General features: G+C 32.5%; 1 protein-coding gene across 1 annotated transcript in view; it reads right to left on the minus strand.

The window, feature by feature from the left end:
- Positions 1-17,282, minus strand: part of LOC123698934 — a 33,877-nt gene extending 16,595 nt beyond the window's left edge. Inside the window, exon 1 of the mRNA XM_045645764.1 lies at positions 16,913-17,282. Coding sequence (XP_045501720.1) covers positions 16,913-17,126 — 214 coding nt within the window. The 5' untranslated portion in view covers positions 17,127-17,282. The remainder of the gene's footprint in view (positions 1-16,912) is intronic.
- Positions 17,283-18,914: the final 1,632 nt, after the last annotated feature.

Consider the following 18,914-nt stretch of genomic DNA (forward strand, 5'->3'; position numbering starts at 1 on the left):
TGTATAAAAAACGTTATTTTTATAAATTGTAACAACAGCAAAGCCACGGGTTGCTTGTAATATGTGTTATGTGTATAGGAGATTTCGAAGCTCTTGGACAGATTGTGTGCTGTATTTCAACGTTTTTCAGCAAAGTATAACCATTTATTATATTCTATAAAGAAGAGTAGGTAATATTAATTATATTTACTTCGTAATATTAATCATTCAACATAAACATAACCCTAGTTTTCTTTGATCAAGGGCACAGACATATACTATAGTTTTATAGAGCAATTTAAAAGCATATAAAACTTTTTTTGCGTAAATATAAAAAACAAATGACAACACATTTAGTACCTTGAGACCTCGTATAGGACATTTGCCGTGAGAAAAGAGTTTCCTAACCTCTTCTAACCTGTATTTATTATAAAAGAATGATCACAGAATGATACGCAAAATGTTCACGTTTATAACTTTCTCTTTTATGCGTGTTGTTTGTAAACAAATCACCTTTTATAAAATTTATGTTACGTCAAAGCATTGTTATTCTGTATGTGTAGCAGGGCAACATAATGGTTGATGCGAATGCCATCGAATATTAACAATTTCCTTATTTTTATAAACATTTATGCTATGTGACTGGTATTGTACTGGTATCAACTGGTATAAATAGATAATCAGTGTTTGTTTATTTCTGTTATCTTAAATCCATTTGTATTTTATATCCTTTATGTAATTTGTTTATAAATATTTTATAATACCTTTGTCATTCGTTATTCCTTGCAGGACAGTAGGTACATTGGGTATATATGGTATCAAAATCGAGATTATGATCTAGGTAGATTATTCGTAATCAAGGTAATTATTAATTTAAATAAACGTAGATTTACATTACAAAGCTCCGTGTACGACATTTGGTATATAATATATTTTATTAAAATAAAAGAGTTCCTACTGCATGAAAGCTACGCTATTGCATGTAAGTTATCTACAGAGTACAGAGTGTAATATGTAATAGTTATAATATGTACATTGATATCCTCCATTCAAACTACAAATTATTTTCTAATTTGTTTATGATTATTCGATACATATAATACCATATTATGCCTACGTTATATCATCCACGTATTCAATATAACAATGCAATACTTCTGAGAATTAAAATGTGTAAGTAATACTTTTATCTTACGTACGTATCTATGTACGGTTATTTGACTCATTTTTTTCTAGCTAGTCCTTTGTAATTGTCTTTGGCACAGAATACTAATGGCATGAACAACATCTAAATAGAGTCATTAAGTTTATCTTGTACTATAGCGGTACATCTTTATATATCTATGTATAGATAATACGTGTGGTTCATCACGTCTTGCAAAAGATTATGTTAATATTATGAAAAAAAACTTATAAGTTATTGCAATCGTATGTAGAGTAATATGCTCTAGATTATATTATATTCTCTTTTTATTATATTATTCTGTAGGTAGTTATCTTCAATATATTCTTCCTATATTAAAACCGAAAGTTGCTTTGTTGAATGCTCAAAATCTTGCCCGTTCTTAATAATAGATAAAATGTGTTTAAGAAAAAAAAATATTTGTAACAGCCCTCTTGTAAAAATTGACTTTAAGAGGTTATTAAATGCTTTACCGGCATTTATAAGACCAAAGTTAACGTCATATTTTATTTTTCTTCTGGCTGAGGACTACGGAAGCCCTTTGGCTGTTCAAGAACTGTCATATTTTTTGCCGGGTAACATAATATATGTAGATCTTTATGCAGGATGTAATTTATAATTCAAATTATAATAATTTAACAAAAATCATGTATTACGGATGCGCTTTTTTATGTAATATGCAAAATTATTCAAATGTAAATAGGTCATAAATAACTCCCAATTATAAGTGGTATTTGTTATGTTTTGTGAATCATGGAAAAATGTATCAAAATAACACCAAATTATACAGATTCAACCATCGCATCGACGTAAAAACAAGGGGGTTTAATTTACTACATAGGTACATAATATAAACGTAAATGATCTAGGTACCTATTCTTGTCTAAAAAATCTTGTCTGAACTTCATATTAACTATATTGTTTAAATTACGTAAATAGTAGTAACTTTCATTGATAAACTGATTGATTTTGATTCACAATAGCGGCGGGAGGATTAATTTTCCTGAAATGTTATTTTGTCCACAGGGACCTGCGGCCTGAGTAGTATAGAATATTATATTATACTCTATGGCGAACCAGTAGTGGGTTTGCAAGAGGTTCTCTGTCCTCTATATTAGATATTATGTTCTCAATATTTTCTCATTCTATAATTTTAAAAATATACCTACTGTGTTATTTACATATAATTATGTAGATGTAGATGTACCATCCTGAAAATAATTATAGAAGTGCCCATCTTCTATTACTATGTATATTCTGATTACCCATTAAATTTTATTTACAATATGTTATTCTTTACAAATACTATAAATAAACTGGTATTCATAAAGAATACGGATTTGGTTAATGACGTATCTAAATAACAATAAGCGTATTTTATAATCCGAGAATATTCCAGAAGCAAAATATTCCACAATTTAATATTTATGTACATGTTTTGATCATCCGAAATGCTAAGAATACTTGTTTTCGCAACAAAATAAGCAACGAAACTGATAAAAAATGTAACTAAAAAATAAAAAATACAACAAAGTTTACGTTTTTAGCTTATTAATACGATTATTATTAATTTTATGGGTCTTTTTATAATGAATACGCGCTAATATGCACTTCGTTAAATTGATAAGTTAAATTTATATACAATTTGTTTTATATTACATAAGTACTTACTTACTATTGAAGCAATAAATAGAAGCTGCTTTGGCACGAATAAAGCTTACCGCGGATCTAACGCGACCGTTGGAGATAGTCTGTAGTCATAACCTACTTATTGTTCCCATATTTACTTACAAAAGCCTAGCTGCTAGCTTTCAGTTTGTCTTTTGTACGGGGCGGGGAACTGTTGTGGAATCGTTGTTCTCTATTGTTTGTATTATATAAAAAATCTTCACTGTGGTGTTCAATTTTCATTTGGAAATTTTTTGAGATTTAAAAATTTTCAGGTGTGTATTCACTATTTTATGTATAGTAATTAAATGATTTACGTATGAATCTTAGCCATTATTGGTATTAACAGAACAATACGTCTTTAAGATTTTAATGTTTTCAGAATTTTCTTATTAGTGACAGGATCTCAGTAAAAAAGCAGTTTTTAAGTTACCCAGTATCAGGCTGTCCAGAATTCTTAAATAAAAAAGTAAATCCCTAAAGGCTAAATACCAACACAATAAGTGTTCCAAGGTTGCATTGAAGGTCAAAACAAAACCTGTACAGAGTCATTGAACTTACCGTTACATAGGTAATGTAGATCTAAGCATTTACACAAACGTACCACAAACACGGTACAATGAATCCTTCATGACAGTTAATGACCTAGTTTGACCTTTTATGTCGATCAGAATGTCAAATTCGTCACACCAAATTAGGCGTAGAATCATTTTATGTCTTAACGGTATTGTATCGATGTGTTTTGTATCGGTAACGTGACTGTCACATCGGCAAGTAGAGGATTTAAAACGTTTGTGGAATGTTTTGTGATCTTTGGACAAGCTTATCTAATGGTGCATTTCAAGAAGCTTATATCTAATACACTGGAGACCTCAGTATGAACACTAACCTGTCACAAGAAAATATGACCTTGAATGACGCCTGTATGTTCCTTCTTCATCCCTTTCACACCAACTTGCCAAGTTAGGTTGCAACAAAAACATACAGGCGTCATTCAAGGTCATACCTTCCCGTGACAAGTCAACGTTCATAGGTACAACGTCATCTCCAGTGTATTAGATATAAGCTTCTTGGTGCATTTGCATCAAATGAGCGGAAGCTCATTCTAACCCTACTACCTATGTCAAATACCTTTTGTGTTAACAGTCGTACGTATTCGTGTTCTTAGTGCGTTCGAAAAGATTCTATCTAATGTTCTAACACTGAACAACACAGAACAAGAGTTTTAATTTACACTAAAAGATCACGAAAGAATACTCTTACTCTAGCTCTACATTCTTCTACCAAAGCTAATTTGGTAAACTATTTCGCGATATAAATATTAACTTGCAATCAAAATAACTTGACTCAACTCATGAGCTTCCGTGAGAATGGTTCCAAATAAAGATAAAATCTTTTTTTTTTAACTTACGTCACTTACGAACGTAGGTACTAACTACTAAGACATGGTGATTCTCATGCACGTAGGTACCTACAGAATACGAACGATGTTAGTACTAAAAAAACTAAGTATTGATATCCGAATATTCTAGGAAATACAAAATACGAAGTTTGAGAATTATTATTTTGTCTAAACTGACAAATATCTACTTTAAATATCAAATCAGATACTTAATTTAAATTCAATAATATTATAAAACAGTAAAGATGCTGCAAGTGGGGAAAAATAACACCTAATGACTTCGTCGAATCGTTGATTCGGCACAATAATTTATTATTTGCCTTTTCATACATAGAACTATAAAGAAGCTTGCTTTATGGGGTGCTTTATATTTTGAAAGTTTCAGGGACGATTCTATTGTTATTACGGAAAGATCTTTAAAATAAACTGCAAATTGATATAATATGTGCTCTACTATTACAGTATTGCAATTTGATAATCATCAGCTTAGACTTGGTATCGAATAATATACGATTGCTTAATATGTCTACAAGAAATGGTCCATTAGAATCTAATTATAAAAATGTTGTAACCGGTAATTTATATACATCACATAAATTACTGAATTCCCTTGGGATGAGTATATACACATCTCAATATTTGTTAAATTTTAAACAAATGTACTTTCGTTTTTCTTAAATTCTTATGCAATTTGTTTGTCTAATAAATGCAATCTTGAATGCATGTTTAAAATAAACAACTCTACAAAAATATTATTGAAATATATTATCTACATAAGGTAAACGCAGGTATTAACGACCCCTTTAAGGCAATTTCAAAATCAACCATATTTTTTAAGTATACTGGCTCTTCTAAAGATTTATAATTTCATTTTATATGCTAGTGTTATGTATAAAAAATGTATTTATTGAAGCAAATACATTCTAATAAAGGATTATCTTGTAAAAAATAATTTACAATGTGACTAAGTCGATTGTTGCTATTACCGACCCATAAAAACGGCTGTGAAGCTATTAACGATTTTTATGCAGCTATTCCCGATCGTATGTGAGAGGAAGCCTTTTTCCAGCAATGGAATGTATAGAAGCTAGTGATGATGATGATTACCGATCTTAATAAAATGAAATAAAAATGCAAATATATTCGTATTTTTTTATTGTAGTTATTTTTAATAAAACAAATGAGTACTTTTTAGTAATGAACTAAATAATTATAAACTTTTAAATTAATCAACATAATACTATTAATATATATATACATATATTAAATTAAGGATTTCAAACTCTAGGATATTTCGTTATGCTATTTGATTGATTGCTTCGGCGAGTTGTGTTTTACTGAATACTTTTTGCCGCTTTTGTGGCTCCATATTTCTGGAAAAAATATACCTAATTATATGTTTTATGTTAATTTAACCTAAAAAAAATATAATTTTTAATAGGCACCTATTATGTCATAAAAGTAATAAAAATATATTTGCACGCTCAATTACGAGCAGAATGTTTAAGGATCAATATTATCTGTATATACAAACATCTTTATTCTACATTCTGCAAATAAAGCAATTTGAATTTGAATTTGTAGATGAGAAACTAAACAATCTATATTCGATCGGTAATAGCTTCCTATAGTTGCTATTGCCGACCCACATGGGTCGGTATTAAAGTATGTAAGTATAAACCTAAATTGTATTACCGACCCATAAAAAAATGGTTATTTTAATTCATTTGACCATCAGACTATAAAATAGATTATAATTGATTAATGTCATACAAAATATGAACAAATGCATATTGTTTAAACAAAAAAAAAAACAATGATTTACTACTGTAACTATTCGATAGGGATCCTCGAAAATATCATAACTTTGTATAAATTGACAACGCTAAAAGACACAACACTAGACAAAAAAGTTTAGTCGCTAATAGATTTTTATGAAGACTCATAGCTTAGATTTAAACTGGTCCATAAAACCACTTGTGTTAGTGTGATATAATAACATAAAAGAAAATAAAACAAAAAGTTACGTTGCTGCCATTGCCGACTTACGGGTCGTTGATACCTGCCGCGACTTAAACTGGTGAAGCTAACACCGTCCCATTTTAATTTTAAGTTTTATCGTTTCAAATTACTTTTTATTAATAAAATGTTGTAAGAAATGAAAAGTTGACACTTAAATGCATTGACATTTAGTAATATAAATTAAAGTATAGATGTCATTTGTTTGTAAATGTCTTAAAAAGATACTCACAGTACTTACCCGAAGGAACAACGGAACAGTACGACACGTCCTGCTTCCACGCTACCCCGCAGCAACTTACGCATTTTAACTCTTTTTTGCTCAGTTACTCACTCTAACGTTAAAGTATACGATGCTCAAGTAATACATTCGTGTATAACTTTGCCTACCTATAGCTAGAATAGTTCTGGAAACGTTTAAATTTCGAATTACTTTTATAGGTCGGTAATACCTTCAGATTTTCGATGGGTCGTTGATAGCTGCGTTTACCCTAATTAGGTGAAGGCGGCCATCAAAAACACGTTTTAGCGATTTTAGGCAATAGCTGCCAAAATTTTAAATCTAGACCTTCTTTGAATGAGTAAAATGGCACAGTGTTGCAACCATAATATACATATATCCAATATTCAATTCTAGCTTTTACTACTCGAACTTGGCCATAGTTTATAAGGTCAAGTGACACAATAATTATTGTTTCTTTAACTACTACTAGCTTTCCGCCTGCGGCTTCGCCCGCGTTTTCAAAGAAAAACCCGCATAGTTCCCGTTCCCGTGGGATTTCTGGGATAAAACCTAGCCTATGTTACTCGTGGATAATGTAGCCTTCGAATGGTGAAAGAATTTTTAAAATCGGTCAAGTAGTTTATGAGCCTATTCATTACAATCAAACAAACAAACAAACAAAGTTTTCCTCTTTATAATATTAGTGTAGACAAGATGTTGATGTTTGGTACCTAAGCGGTTAAAAGGAGATTATGATATTTGGAATACAAAAATAATGACAAATTTTACTTATTTATTTTACTCTGGCAACTCTCGCGTGCCAAATTTTCCCGGGCTTTATTAATTACATATTTATTTAACTGCTAACATTATGAGATAAGAGATAAACATAACCTAGACAGAGAACTGTTTCCTTGGAATAACGTGCGTGACCGTTATTACTAACAAGCTCTTATCTTAAAGGACCATTCCCTATGGACATGCTGATTATTTAATCTAGCAAGACATAAATGGTAGACTAAATAATTTATGGTCGTAGAAAAATACAATATCACGGGGCCTGTATAGTGAAAATTATTTGTCACTTTATTCAAGGACACAATAACAACAAAAATTATTTATTTATTTAATTATTAAGTTAGCAATAAAATATACGCAACTAATTTGTCATAAGTAGCTCAAACTTACGTCGATTCTTAATCAGTTTGACCCAGACATAGACACTATGTAAATTCAAAATTTTTAAATTTGTGCCCACACGCTCTCTCGCAAAAGTCAAGGTCATTTCATCAAATAAAAATAACAACAAAGATATCGCATAATTAAAACTTCTTTTGTAATCTGCGAATTATTTTCTATCCATTCGATAGATGAGCCGTGATGTCTCGATTGGGCAATAGTGCAGTCGAAAAGGTTAAGAATCGAATAGCGTTATTATCGATTCAGGATTGATCGATTGAAATTCGTGCTATGAATATCGATATGTCCTTGCCCGATCCGTGTCATGAGCTGTCGGAATGCGATCACAAAGTAAGTAAACACGGCGAAGTGAGAATTTCTCGATTTCTTATTAACTTTCACTTAATGTAATGTACAACTTGAAAATTTTCTTTATTTTTTTATGTGTAAAAAAAAAGAATTTGTATTAGTACCTATTCCGAGATAAGGGTACTGTCTTGAAACGACTCTTTTAAATATGTAATATAGTATAATTTTTATATTATACTATATTATGATATATACGTACAGTTACTTACATATTTTGTAAAATTAAATTGTAATACTGAAATGATTTAAAAGAGCAACTATGGAGTTTCTTGCCGATTCTTCTCCATAGATACTGCTTTCCGAATCGGTGGTAAATGTTAAAAATATGTATTGACGTTTCAAAAGTGCTTCTCGAAGAAGTCTAATTGAATAAATAAATGTTTGAGTTTTGAGTTTGAGTTATGTATTAAAAGTTATCATCATAAAAATATTCCGTATGTACCTTGAAAATTTTACAATGAACTTAAAAAAGTTCATTGTTACAATATTAAACTTCGTTCTTAATCATTTTTTTAACTAAAAATATTACTCATTGTTTTATTATTCCTATACTTACTCGAAATTTTTATTTAAATGATCATTTAAATTTTAATCATTATATGTACTAAAATGTAAGAAAGATAAAAGTAAGCTCTATATTACAATAACTAAACCACACACATAGACTATACATATATTTATATACTTAATAGTCATTTAACAACTAGCTGTGCTCCGCGGTTTTACCCGCAGTGCTCTGCTTCTGTTGGTCTTAGTGAGATGATATAAAGCCAGCCTTCCTCGATAAATGGGCTATCTAACACCGAAATAATTATTCAAATCGGACCAGAAGTTCTCGAGCTTAGCGCGTTCAAACAAACAAATTCTTCACTTTATTATATATTAGTATAGATTCTCACAGTATCAGTCTGTATTCTTCCATATCAATTAGTTTTCCATAACAATAAATATTTATTAATATATTTAAAAAATCATCCATTTGCGTCAATCCAAGCTGTTATCGTATTATTAACTATTAGTGGATAACACCTCGTCTTGCTCAGCCGGTTTAAATTGACTGGCAGTAAATAATACATGTATCTAATATTTTAGATTATATCACAATTCGCAGTTCGCTCATAAATATTAATAATGTGTTTATTTTTTTGACCAATGAACTATTATTATGTCTGGGTATGATTAGGATCACTATGATGAAATTTTATGTCTCTCTGTCATATGGATTGAAATGGGATTAAGCCTACATAATTTATTATCTTGTCTAGGTTACTTTTTGTTGTAGATTAATTTTAACAATACCTGCCACTGAAAGCGGCTCGACGCGGACGCCACGGTTCACAGTCAGTTCACAGCTATCCTAGCCTAGTGAGAGTCCTACTAAATTCAGAGCATTTTTCCCTGAGGGGAAACGCATTTCCAAATTGAAATAGGTGTTTCCTATACACCAAAGACAACTTTCAAAGTACTGGTAAAGGGGAAGAAAAAACAAAATTTTACATTTGTTATTACAATATTATATAGGTATTTATATCGATATTTTATAATGTAGGACAGAAGGACAAATGTTATACAATGCAGGTATCCTCTATTTTGTCGATGCTCACAAAACCACAATAACTTGACAACAATATTCAGTTTACCACAGATCATTTCATTTTATATTGTGTCTTCTAACCTCATTCTAAGAATTATTTAATACTAGCTTCCGCCCGCGACTCCGTCCGCGCGGATGTCGGTCTTTGCGTGGATGGTTTATTTCTCCATTTTGAGTAACTCGGACAATGACATCTTATAAATATCTATTGGACCCAAATACGGCTAGGTCTATAATAATACGCAACGTGTGTTCGCGGTACCTACTACAGAACAACGTCTAAGGATAACTGAAAAATTGAGATTAATTTTTTTTCTACGTATTTTTCCAGGATAAAAAGTATCCTATTTTACGCCCAGGATAATAAGGTATAATTATACCAAGTTTCATCGAAATCGAACCGGTAGTTTTCACGTGATGTCTTCACATACAGACAGACAGACAGACAGACAGACAGACAAAAATTTTTTTAATCACATATTTGGGTTTGGTATCGATCCAGTAACACCCCCTGCTAGTTATTTTTTCAATATTTTCAATGTACAGAATTGACCCTTCTACAGATTTATTATATGTATAGATTATGATCCATTATATACTCGTTCGAACTATTCATCCTCGTTTTATGTAATCGAAATAATGTTAATTAACATAATTTAAAGGTGTGTTACAAGTATTTTTTTAAACTTTTCAGGTCTTTTATCATAAATAAATATTCTACAAATATTACTTTTATTTTAATAATAGCAGTGATATTAGTACGAGTCTATATTCCTAATCTATTCATTTGAGGTTCGTGCTTTCAGGACATTTAAGCGTAATCCATCTGTTTTTAAAAATATACCTAATAGCCCTATAAATCATTTTAAATGAAAGAAAATGATAATTGAGGATTTATTTAAACGATTACACTAGTCGTTTATTATGATGTAAAATTATTACAAATGCGTGTATAATGTCAGTTAGATCGTGAATTGTTTGTTTTTAAATTATAGAGTTGTAATTGGCGATTATCTAACAACAAACTTTTTGTTGCTTTGTTGGCGTATTATGTTTTGCGGTCATAAGATCTCATTCATCGTATTTTATAATCACTTTCCTTAATCTATGTTATATAACTCTTATATTTAGGTATGTATATTTGAATGATCACTTTCCCTCTCTGAAACGTCACGGTTGACATAACATTTAGTTTTTTTTTGTTATCTGTGATTTAATTTTGCGACAGATACATAATCGTTTGCGCTGTTTTAATTAGCTGTTCCAAGATATCTCGTTTACTTAGACTCTCCGGGAGTTTTACAATATTTCTGTAGGATAAATTCTTTTACACAATATACATATGCTGTAGTAAATTAAAATATCAACATTGACCACTAAATATATAACGGGTTCTGTAGAAGCATTCACTTTCACAAGACATTGCAATGCAAACAAGTGGACTGGAACCATACGGGTCACTTGACATATGGATGCTATGTGAAAATCACATTTTATACATTTGCGTAAAATTAAATAATTTTAATGACCTATATAACAATAACAATGGGTCCGATAACGTTAATAAAAGAAATACATACTTTCCGTCCTTATTGCCTTTTCAATGAAAATCTGATAGTACTAACTATTAAGTAATCTATGGTACTAACTACTACCTAGTGTAAGTATTATATTACTTATCTGTGGCACTACTAAACAGTCGTTTTAGTATTTGTATTCTCTTTGAGTCGTTTATGAACGGGACTAAGTTTCTGATGTTCGAACTTTTTCAGAATTCAGACGGTACGCATTTTACCAGAATCGACCATTAGACAGTCATGGATATAATTATATAATTAAATACATTAGAAAAATAGTAATAGTAGTAGTCTTTATACCATTAAAATTATAAGTGATTAAGTTCAGTGCACCTCCTCTATATTATAACTTATAATTTTTAAATTGACCGTAAACGTAATATTGTGTAGAAATTTGTATCAAATTGTTACATGGACCGCGAAATAACTCAACAATATACCTACTATAATATCAAGGGTGACGAATCAAGACAATAAGAGCTAATATATTTTTTCCTTGATGAAGAATGACCATCGTGGAATAGAATCACTGTATTCATTCTAATTTGTGGTTAATTGATGACATTGTCACGCTTTAAAAAGGTACAAGTTCATTATTCTTTTGTTTTTTTTGTTCATAATATCACTTGCGTTGATTGTTCAATGTCATAATTTAATTGTTCTAGATTTTCTAGAACATATTGTGTAGGAAGTTGTTTTGACATTTAGACCCAGATAAATCTAAAAAGACGCAGGTTCGAATCCCGCTTTGTGATCTATTTTTTTCTATTCTTTAAAAAAATATATTAATTCAGACATTTGAATGTCATAAAACCAAAAATATCATATTCCAGATATATTTGTTAAAAAAAATATTTCATGCATACGCCAACTTTCAAATGTCATTGTACATATTAAGTAACAATTATTCTTCTACTTAGAGCTAAATGCAAGTGGATTAAATGATTCACAAACTACAAGGGCACGTCATTACCAAGTGAATTTTATAAAATATAGAAATTTAATATGAATCATAGTACATATATAATTTATAGGAAGATAATAATAATAATGTTTTAATAAGTACTAATAATACATTTTTTTAAATAAGTACTAATTTAAGAGCGTTACTTGCTCTACCGAATGGATTTTTAGAGAAAAAATAATTGTTAAAGAAAATTTATTTCAGTTTAATAATATCTCTTATGAAAATTATACAATGCAACCGTACCAGCCATTCATACTTACTTACTTACTTACTGGAGTGGCGCAGGGACCCAAAGTGAGTCTTGGCCTCCGACAATAAGAGCCTCCATTTTACTCTATCCTGCGCCATCTCTTGCCAGTTTTCGATTTGGAGGGTGCGCAGGTCTTTGGCGATTTCGTCTTTCCAGCGGTACCTAGGACGCCCAACCGGACGGCGTCCAGATGGCCGTCCCAGGTACGCTCGTTTCGCTGCTCGATCTTCCCCCATTCTTTCTACATGGCCGAGCCATCGGAGTCTTTGCGATTTAATCTCACCGATGATATTTGGCTCAGCCATTAGGTCTTCAAGTTCCAAGTTTTTCCTCCTCCTCCAAATTCCTTCTTCAGTTAGCACTGGCCCAAACATCTTTCTCAAGATCTTCCTCTCAGTGACTAGGAGCTTGCCTTCTTCCTTTTGTGTTAGTGTCCATGTCTCACAGCCGTACATTAATATAGGTCTTAATATGGTTTTATAGATTAAGATTTTTGTTCGTCTGCTGAGGATCTTCGACACCAGTATTTTATGTAAGGCTGCACTGCAGCGGAGGGTATTTTGTATTCTTATATCAATTTCCTCTTCCCTCGTGTACGTATCGGTCACAGTGCATCCCAGGTATTTAAATTTGTCCACACCTTTATAGACAGTGTCTCCTACTAACAGGTCGATCCTAGGTATCCTGCTGTTTTTGTATCGGCGCATATGCATGTATTCGCTTTTGCCGTGGTTGATTCGCAAGCCTATTTTCTTTGCTTCCCTTTCCAGGGTGAGTGCGGAACACACTATCTCTTCCTTCCTACCTCCTAGTAAAGCAAGATCATCGGCATACCCTATCACCTTATGCTGTCCATTTAATTGCACTCCGCCATCGAGTGTGAGAATGTGTCGGATGATGTGTTCAAGTGCTAAGTTGAACAGCATGGGTGACAGCGCATCTCCTTGCTTAAGTCCTGTGAGCACCTCAAATGAGTCGGTAACCTCCGAGCCTACCTTTATCACAGCCCTGCTTTCTTTGGTGGCGACCTGTATCATCTTGATTAATTTTGTAGGGATTTTAAAATTATGTAAGATTGTAATAACTGAGCTGCGGTCCACGCTGTCATACGCTTTAGCGAAATCCACAAACAGCATATGGATATCCTGCGCATACTCCCACCTTTTCTCCATGAGTTGTTTGAGGAGGAAGAGTTGATCGACTGTACTTCGGTTGCGTCTGAATCCACACTGGTAGTCGCCTATTATGGCCTCAGCGTACGGCTCCAACCTCTTGAGCAACACGTAGGACAGGATCTTAAAGGCAGTGGGGAGTAGCGCTATTCCACGATAGTTTGTGCACTTCTTTCTAGAGCCTTTTTTGTGGATCGGGCATATAACTCCTACGTTCCACTCTTTTGGTATTTTTTCTTCGTTCCAGATGTTCTGTAGTAGGTCGAAATATTTTGATTGTATGACACTTCCACCGTATTTCCACAGCTCTCCAGGTAAGTTGTCAATTCCTGGTGCTTTATTGTTTTTCAGCTTCATGATAGCGGACCTCACTTCTTCGTACGTCAATGGCTGTGATTCTTCATCGCTTGGGAATTCGGTTTCGTTTATGTCTTGATGAGTCGACGGGCAGTTTAAAAGGTTTTGGAAATAGTCTCTCCACATGCTCTTAATAGTTGCCTGCTCTGTGACCAGATTACCGTCATCGTCTTCCAAGAGTTGCAAAGTAGGCTGGAAGCCTTTTTTGAAATTTCTTAGAGCCAGCGCGCACGAGCAACTTTGTCTCCGCAACTATTTTGTCTCCGCAACTATTTTGTCTCTCCCACCCATGAGCTAGTATGAAAGTGCGCGCACGTAGCGACGCAACTCCCCATACAAATTGATGGGAGAGACAAAATAGTTGCGGAGACAAAGTTGCTCGTGCGCGCTGGCTCTTATTCTCTGGTAAAAGTGCCTACTTTCGTTTGCTGTGATTAGATTTTCTATGTCAGTTATTGAATCCTCCAAGTATTTTCTCTTTGCATTTCTTATTGTCCTTTTAGTTTCTGTACATATCTCATTGTATTTTTCTTCCCACTTATTGTCCTGTTCCGCTTGCAATTTCAGCTTTCTTCTCTCATTCAAGAGCTCTTCACACTTTGATGTCACCCATTTCCTTCTGTTTTTCCGTTTCTTTCTACCCAGAACCTTCAGACTTGTTTCCTTCACTGTTTCTTTTATGGTGTTCCATGCTTCTTCGATGTTGTCAGAAATCACTAACCCGTCAAATCTATTTTTCAGTTCTAATTGGAAGTCTTTATTTACATATTCATTTCTTATCTCTTCTACATTAATCCTGTCTTCACGTGCTACAGTTCTTGCTTTAGCGACTTTTATCTTAGCCCTGACTTTTATGCCCACCAAATAATGGTCACTGTCACAGTCTGCTCCTCTAAATGTTCTTATATCTTCTATGATATTCCTGTGTCTATTGTCAATTATGACGTGATCTATTTGGTTAACAGTTTTTCCATCCGGCGACTTCCACGTTCCTTTGTGTATATCCTTGTGGGGAAACTTAGTGCTTTGGACTACCATTGACTTTGATGACGCAAAACTGATAAGCCTAGTACCATTATCGTTAGACTTGTCATGTTTGCTATGTTTTCCTATGGTGGGCATGAATGCCTCTTCTCGTCCTATCTTTGCATTCAGGTCCCCGAGGAGAATTTTGGCGTCGTATCCGGGGATATCATCGTAAACCTGATCTAGTTGCTCGTAGAATTCGTCTTTTATATCGTCATGTGCCTGTTCCGTTGGGGCATACGCATTTAATAGAGTGATATTATAAAATTTAGTTTTTAGTCGCAGGATCGATATTCTATCTGATATTGGTTTAAACTGTATCACGTTGGGCAGAAAATGTTTGTCAACTAAAAAGCCTGTTCCATTGACATGTCTATCAAAATCAGAGCCACTGTAGAATAGTGTGTGACCGCTTTCTAGCTGGCATTCTCCATTTCCAGGCCACCTTACTTCTTGCAACGCGGCTATGCCGATTCTATATTGGTGCAGTTCTCTGGTGACCTGGTATATGGATCCCGGCCTATACAAACTCCTGATATTCCATGTAGCAAATCGTATTTCCTTTATTCGTAGCCGTGTGTCGTTGGTGTTGGGATCAGATCGTTTCTCTCTTCTTGTCGGTTTCGTAACATGATTATTTTTACGCGGGAGGGGTGTTAACCCTCCGCACAACCCCCGAAATGCTGGAGGACCACATCCTACTTTGGTCGGCGAGTCCATCGGACTTAGCCAGTAGCTAGCTAGGCTATACTACCGGCCGTTCCCCCATCCGCCACCCGGGGGACGCCCCCCTACGCTGTGAGGCCCAGCGCGGGGCCATTCAAAAGATTTTTTTTTCAATATGTAGTTCATAGAATCACTGGACAAAAATAATATAGATACAGTACGTACTTGGAGAATAACAGACGTTTTTAATTTTACTCTTTTAAAAATAATTAGTATAATTTAATATTTCAAGATAAAACAATAAATAATTATTTGTAGACAATAAATCGCATTATCTTCAGTGACAGCAGAACATTTCCTCTAACCTTCATAGCCTTATAGGGAATTGTGGAAGGTTCTGCCTTATATTATATTATTGATGATGCTTGATTAATAGCATTTATATAACAAAAAGATAGGTGATAGGATGATATTATAAGATTTTCAACCTTTTTTCGTGGTTCGAGGAGGTTTTTCAATTTTCAAATCAATTTGAAGTAATTGGTAGTGTAATTTCCATTTACCATTAGAAAAAGTTGATAGGTGTTCAATTATCTGTCTTGAAAAAAAAAAATTAGCGCGATAGACCGACATTGAATCCTGTGTCCATAAACTTGAATTTGGAACCACTGTCTACCGACCTGTGACACTATGGTACATTTAACACTGTGATTTAACTTACAGGCGCAGTAGTTAAATATTGTTTTCATAGACGAATTGAAAAATCCCAAGCAATTAAAAATCTTGATAGAGTTGCCATAAAAGTTTTTGTTAAAACATAATTGAAGCTTATTTATCGTAGCGTTATAATTTTTCAAAGGGCTCTACATCGTGATTAATCTCATAAATATAAAATATTTAATTGTGTTTCACTCCATTATGCGGTAAGTATCTTCACAATTATTATTGATACCTAAAACTGGATCCGCTACAAAAAAAAGTAAGAAAACAGTAAAACAGTCATGTTACACGTATATATTTTGGAATGCTCTTGAAAAATAATTAAAAATTAATTGCAGTAGCCGCAATTATCAAACTGAGATATATGTATCGTAAACAACAACCTCGACCTTGAGTTACTTCATATTACTTTGGTTAAAAACTTGTTTGAACATACATAAGAAAATACATAAAGAAATATAATTTCATTTTTTGCATGATATAAATCGTAAAGTACCTATAACAGAATATTTTTTTGTTAAATGTATATTATTGCTTTTAATGGTTGTGGTAATAACTTACTTCTCAAAGCTTTTCCTTCTGGCGTACATCTCAGTCCGTTAATTAAACAGTCCACATAATTTCTCACTAGTCTCTTATTATTAAAAATTGCATCTACATCTAAATAATCATAACGCTCGTCATATTTGGGCATATTTTTCATAGCCTCTAAATCTTGTCCTGACACTGCGTTCCACGCACTGGCACATAAGCACAAAACAATTAAAAATAACATTTTGAAAAAAAAAAAAGTTAGTGACTAAGGTTTGAAAATCGAATTCGCGGTTTCCCGCGCAATTGCTGTTCGCAACATTCGAGCGCTCGCGCCAAGAAATAGTATCGTTGTGGTGCGCGTGCAGCACATTTGATAGTATTAAACCGTGTGACCGCCTCGCTGCGACAAGATCTATCAAGGGCACAAGGAGTAGCTCTCAGTGAAGGGTTGCTTCTGATCCTTTCGATTTACAAAGCGCTTGTATACCTCGAAAATAAACTAAAAAGTAGGTTAAGTCAAACATTGAACGTACCTATAACCATATAAGTACAAGTTCAATGTAAACAATGCCAAATGACAATAAAAAAAAAATTTAAATAGGGATACAATTATTAATTTTTGTGTCAGTCTAACCAATGGTCTAACCTAAATTATATAATATTATGAAGACGCTACAATCCATCTATCATCAAAAAAATTGAGAAATGCATTATCTATCATTATGCCATTGCTTAAGTTTTTCGCAAACTTTCGATTTTCCGTTTAAATGATCATACATCATTTGGTTCTCTAGATGACAAAATAATTATACGAACGAGGCATATGCTATTAAGTCTAGGAAGTTCTATTGTACTAGATCAGCCATTCGGAACAACAATCAGCTTAGTACCTATCTTTTGCATTAGATTGCAACACAGTACGTTCAATGTACTGGTAATTGCTATTTTTAATGTAGTTTTTTTTTCTTATTTATCCCTTATGAAAACCTGATATACCTTATAAATGTTATGTGATTTTTTTTTTCTTATTTTGTTTGTATAAATTACGCATGCATTAGCTTTAAATGCGTTCGCTGCATTTTTTATTTTAGTGTGAACTGTCAAGATTTTTATTCAGAAGGGACGCTCTTAAATGGAGACCTCCTCTAAAATATAATATACCTATGTATTAAATAAAAACATTATAATATTTTTATAAAAGACGATTCTGTAGCCTTTATGATAATAATAATTATTATTTAACATAATAAACATAAAGGCAGAATATTTATAATCCTATATATTTGTATAATTCCATGAAAACGAGGAAATAATTACGATAATGTATTCGTGATTGTTTGAACACACATAATGAAGTTTTAATTTCTTTTTTATTTAAATTTATTAATTAATAAATCATAAATTAGTTATGTTCTCATACAAAATCTCGGCATAGGTTTTTATAGTCTTTCAGCTAAATATAAATCGGTTCTTACAAAACATAAAATGATAAATTTAAAATAATAATTAACAGCATATTAAGGTTTTACAAAGTGAAACACAACGGTATTTTCAGTAAAGAATCTTAAAAAATATTAAACGTACAAAATTTAACACACTAACCTACTTTGTTATGTATATTTGTTAAATTAAAATTTAGTACCTTAGTTTTATTATTTCATATTTGTTTAGGTAAATTAATACACAGTTTCGGTGTTTCATAAAATAACGGTATCCGTATATATATAAGAGGAGTTATTTAAATCTATACGTAATATTATAAAGCTGAAGAGTTTGTTTGTTTGTTTGAACGCGCTAACCTCAGGAACTACTGGTCGGATTTGAAAAAATATTTCGGTGTTAGATAGCCCATTTATCGAAGAAGGCTATAAGGCTATATTACGTATATATCACGCTAAGTCTAACAGGAGCGGAGCACAGAGCACTGCGAATAGAACCGCGGGATACAGCTACTTCTATATAAAAGAAAAAATAATTAGGCGATTCACCGAGATTGTATAAAATAAAAATATTTACTTTTATTTAGCAT

The sequence above is a fragment of the Colias croceus genome, chromosome 17 (genome assembly GCF_905220415.1).
Source record: "Colias croceus chromosome 17, ilColCroc2.1".
In the NCBI taxonomy this organism is placed as follows: Eukaryota; Metazoa; Arthropoda; class Insecta; order Lepidoptera; family Pieridae; genus Colias; species Colias croceus.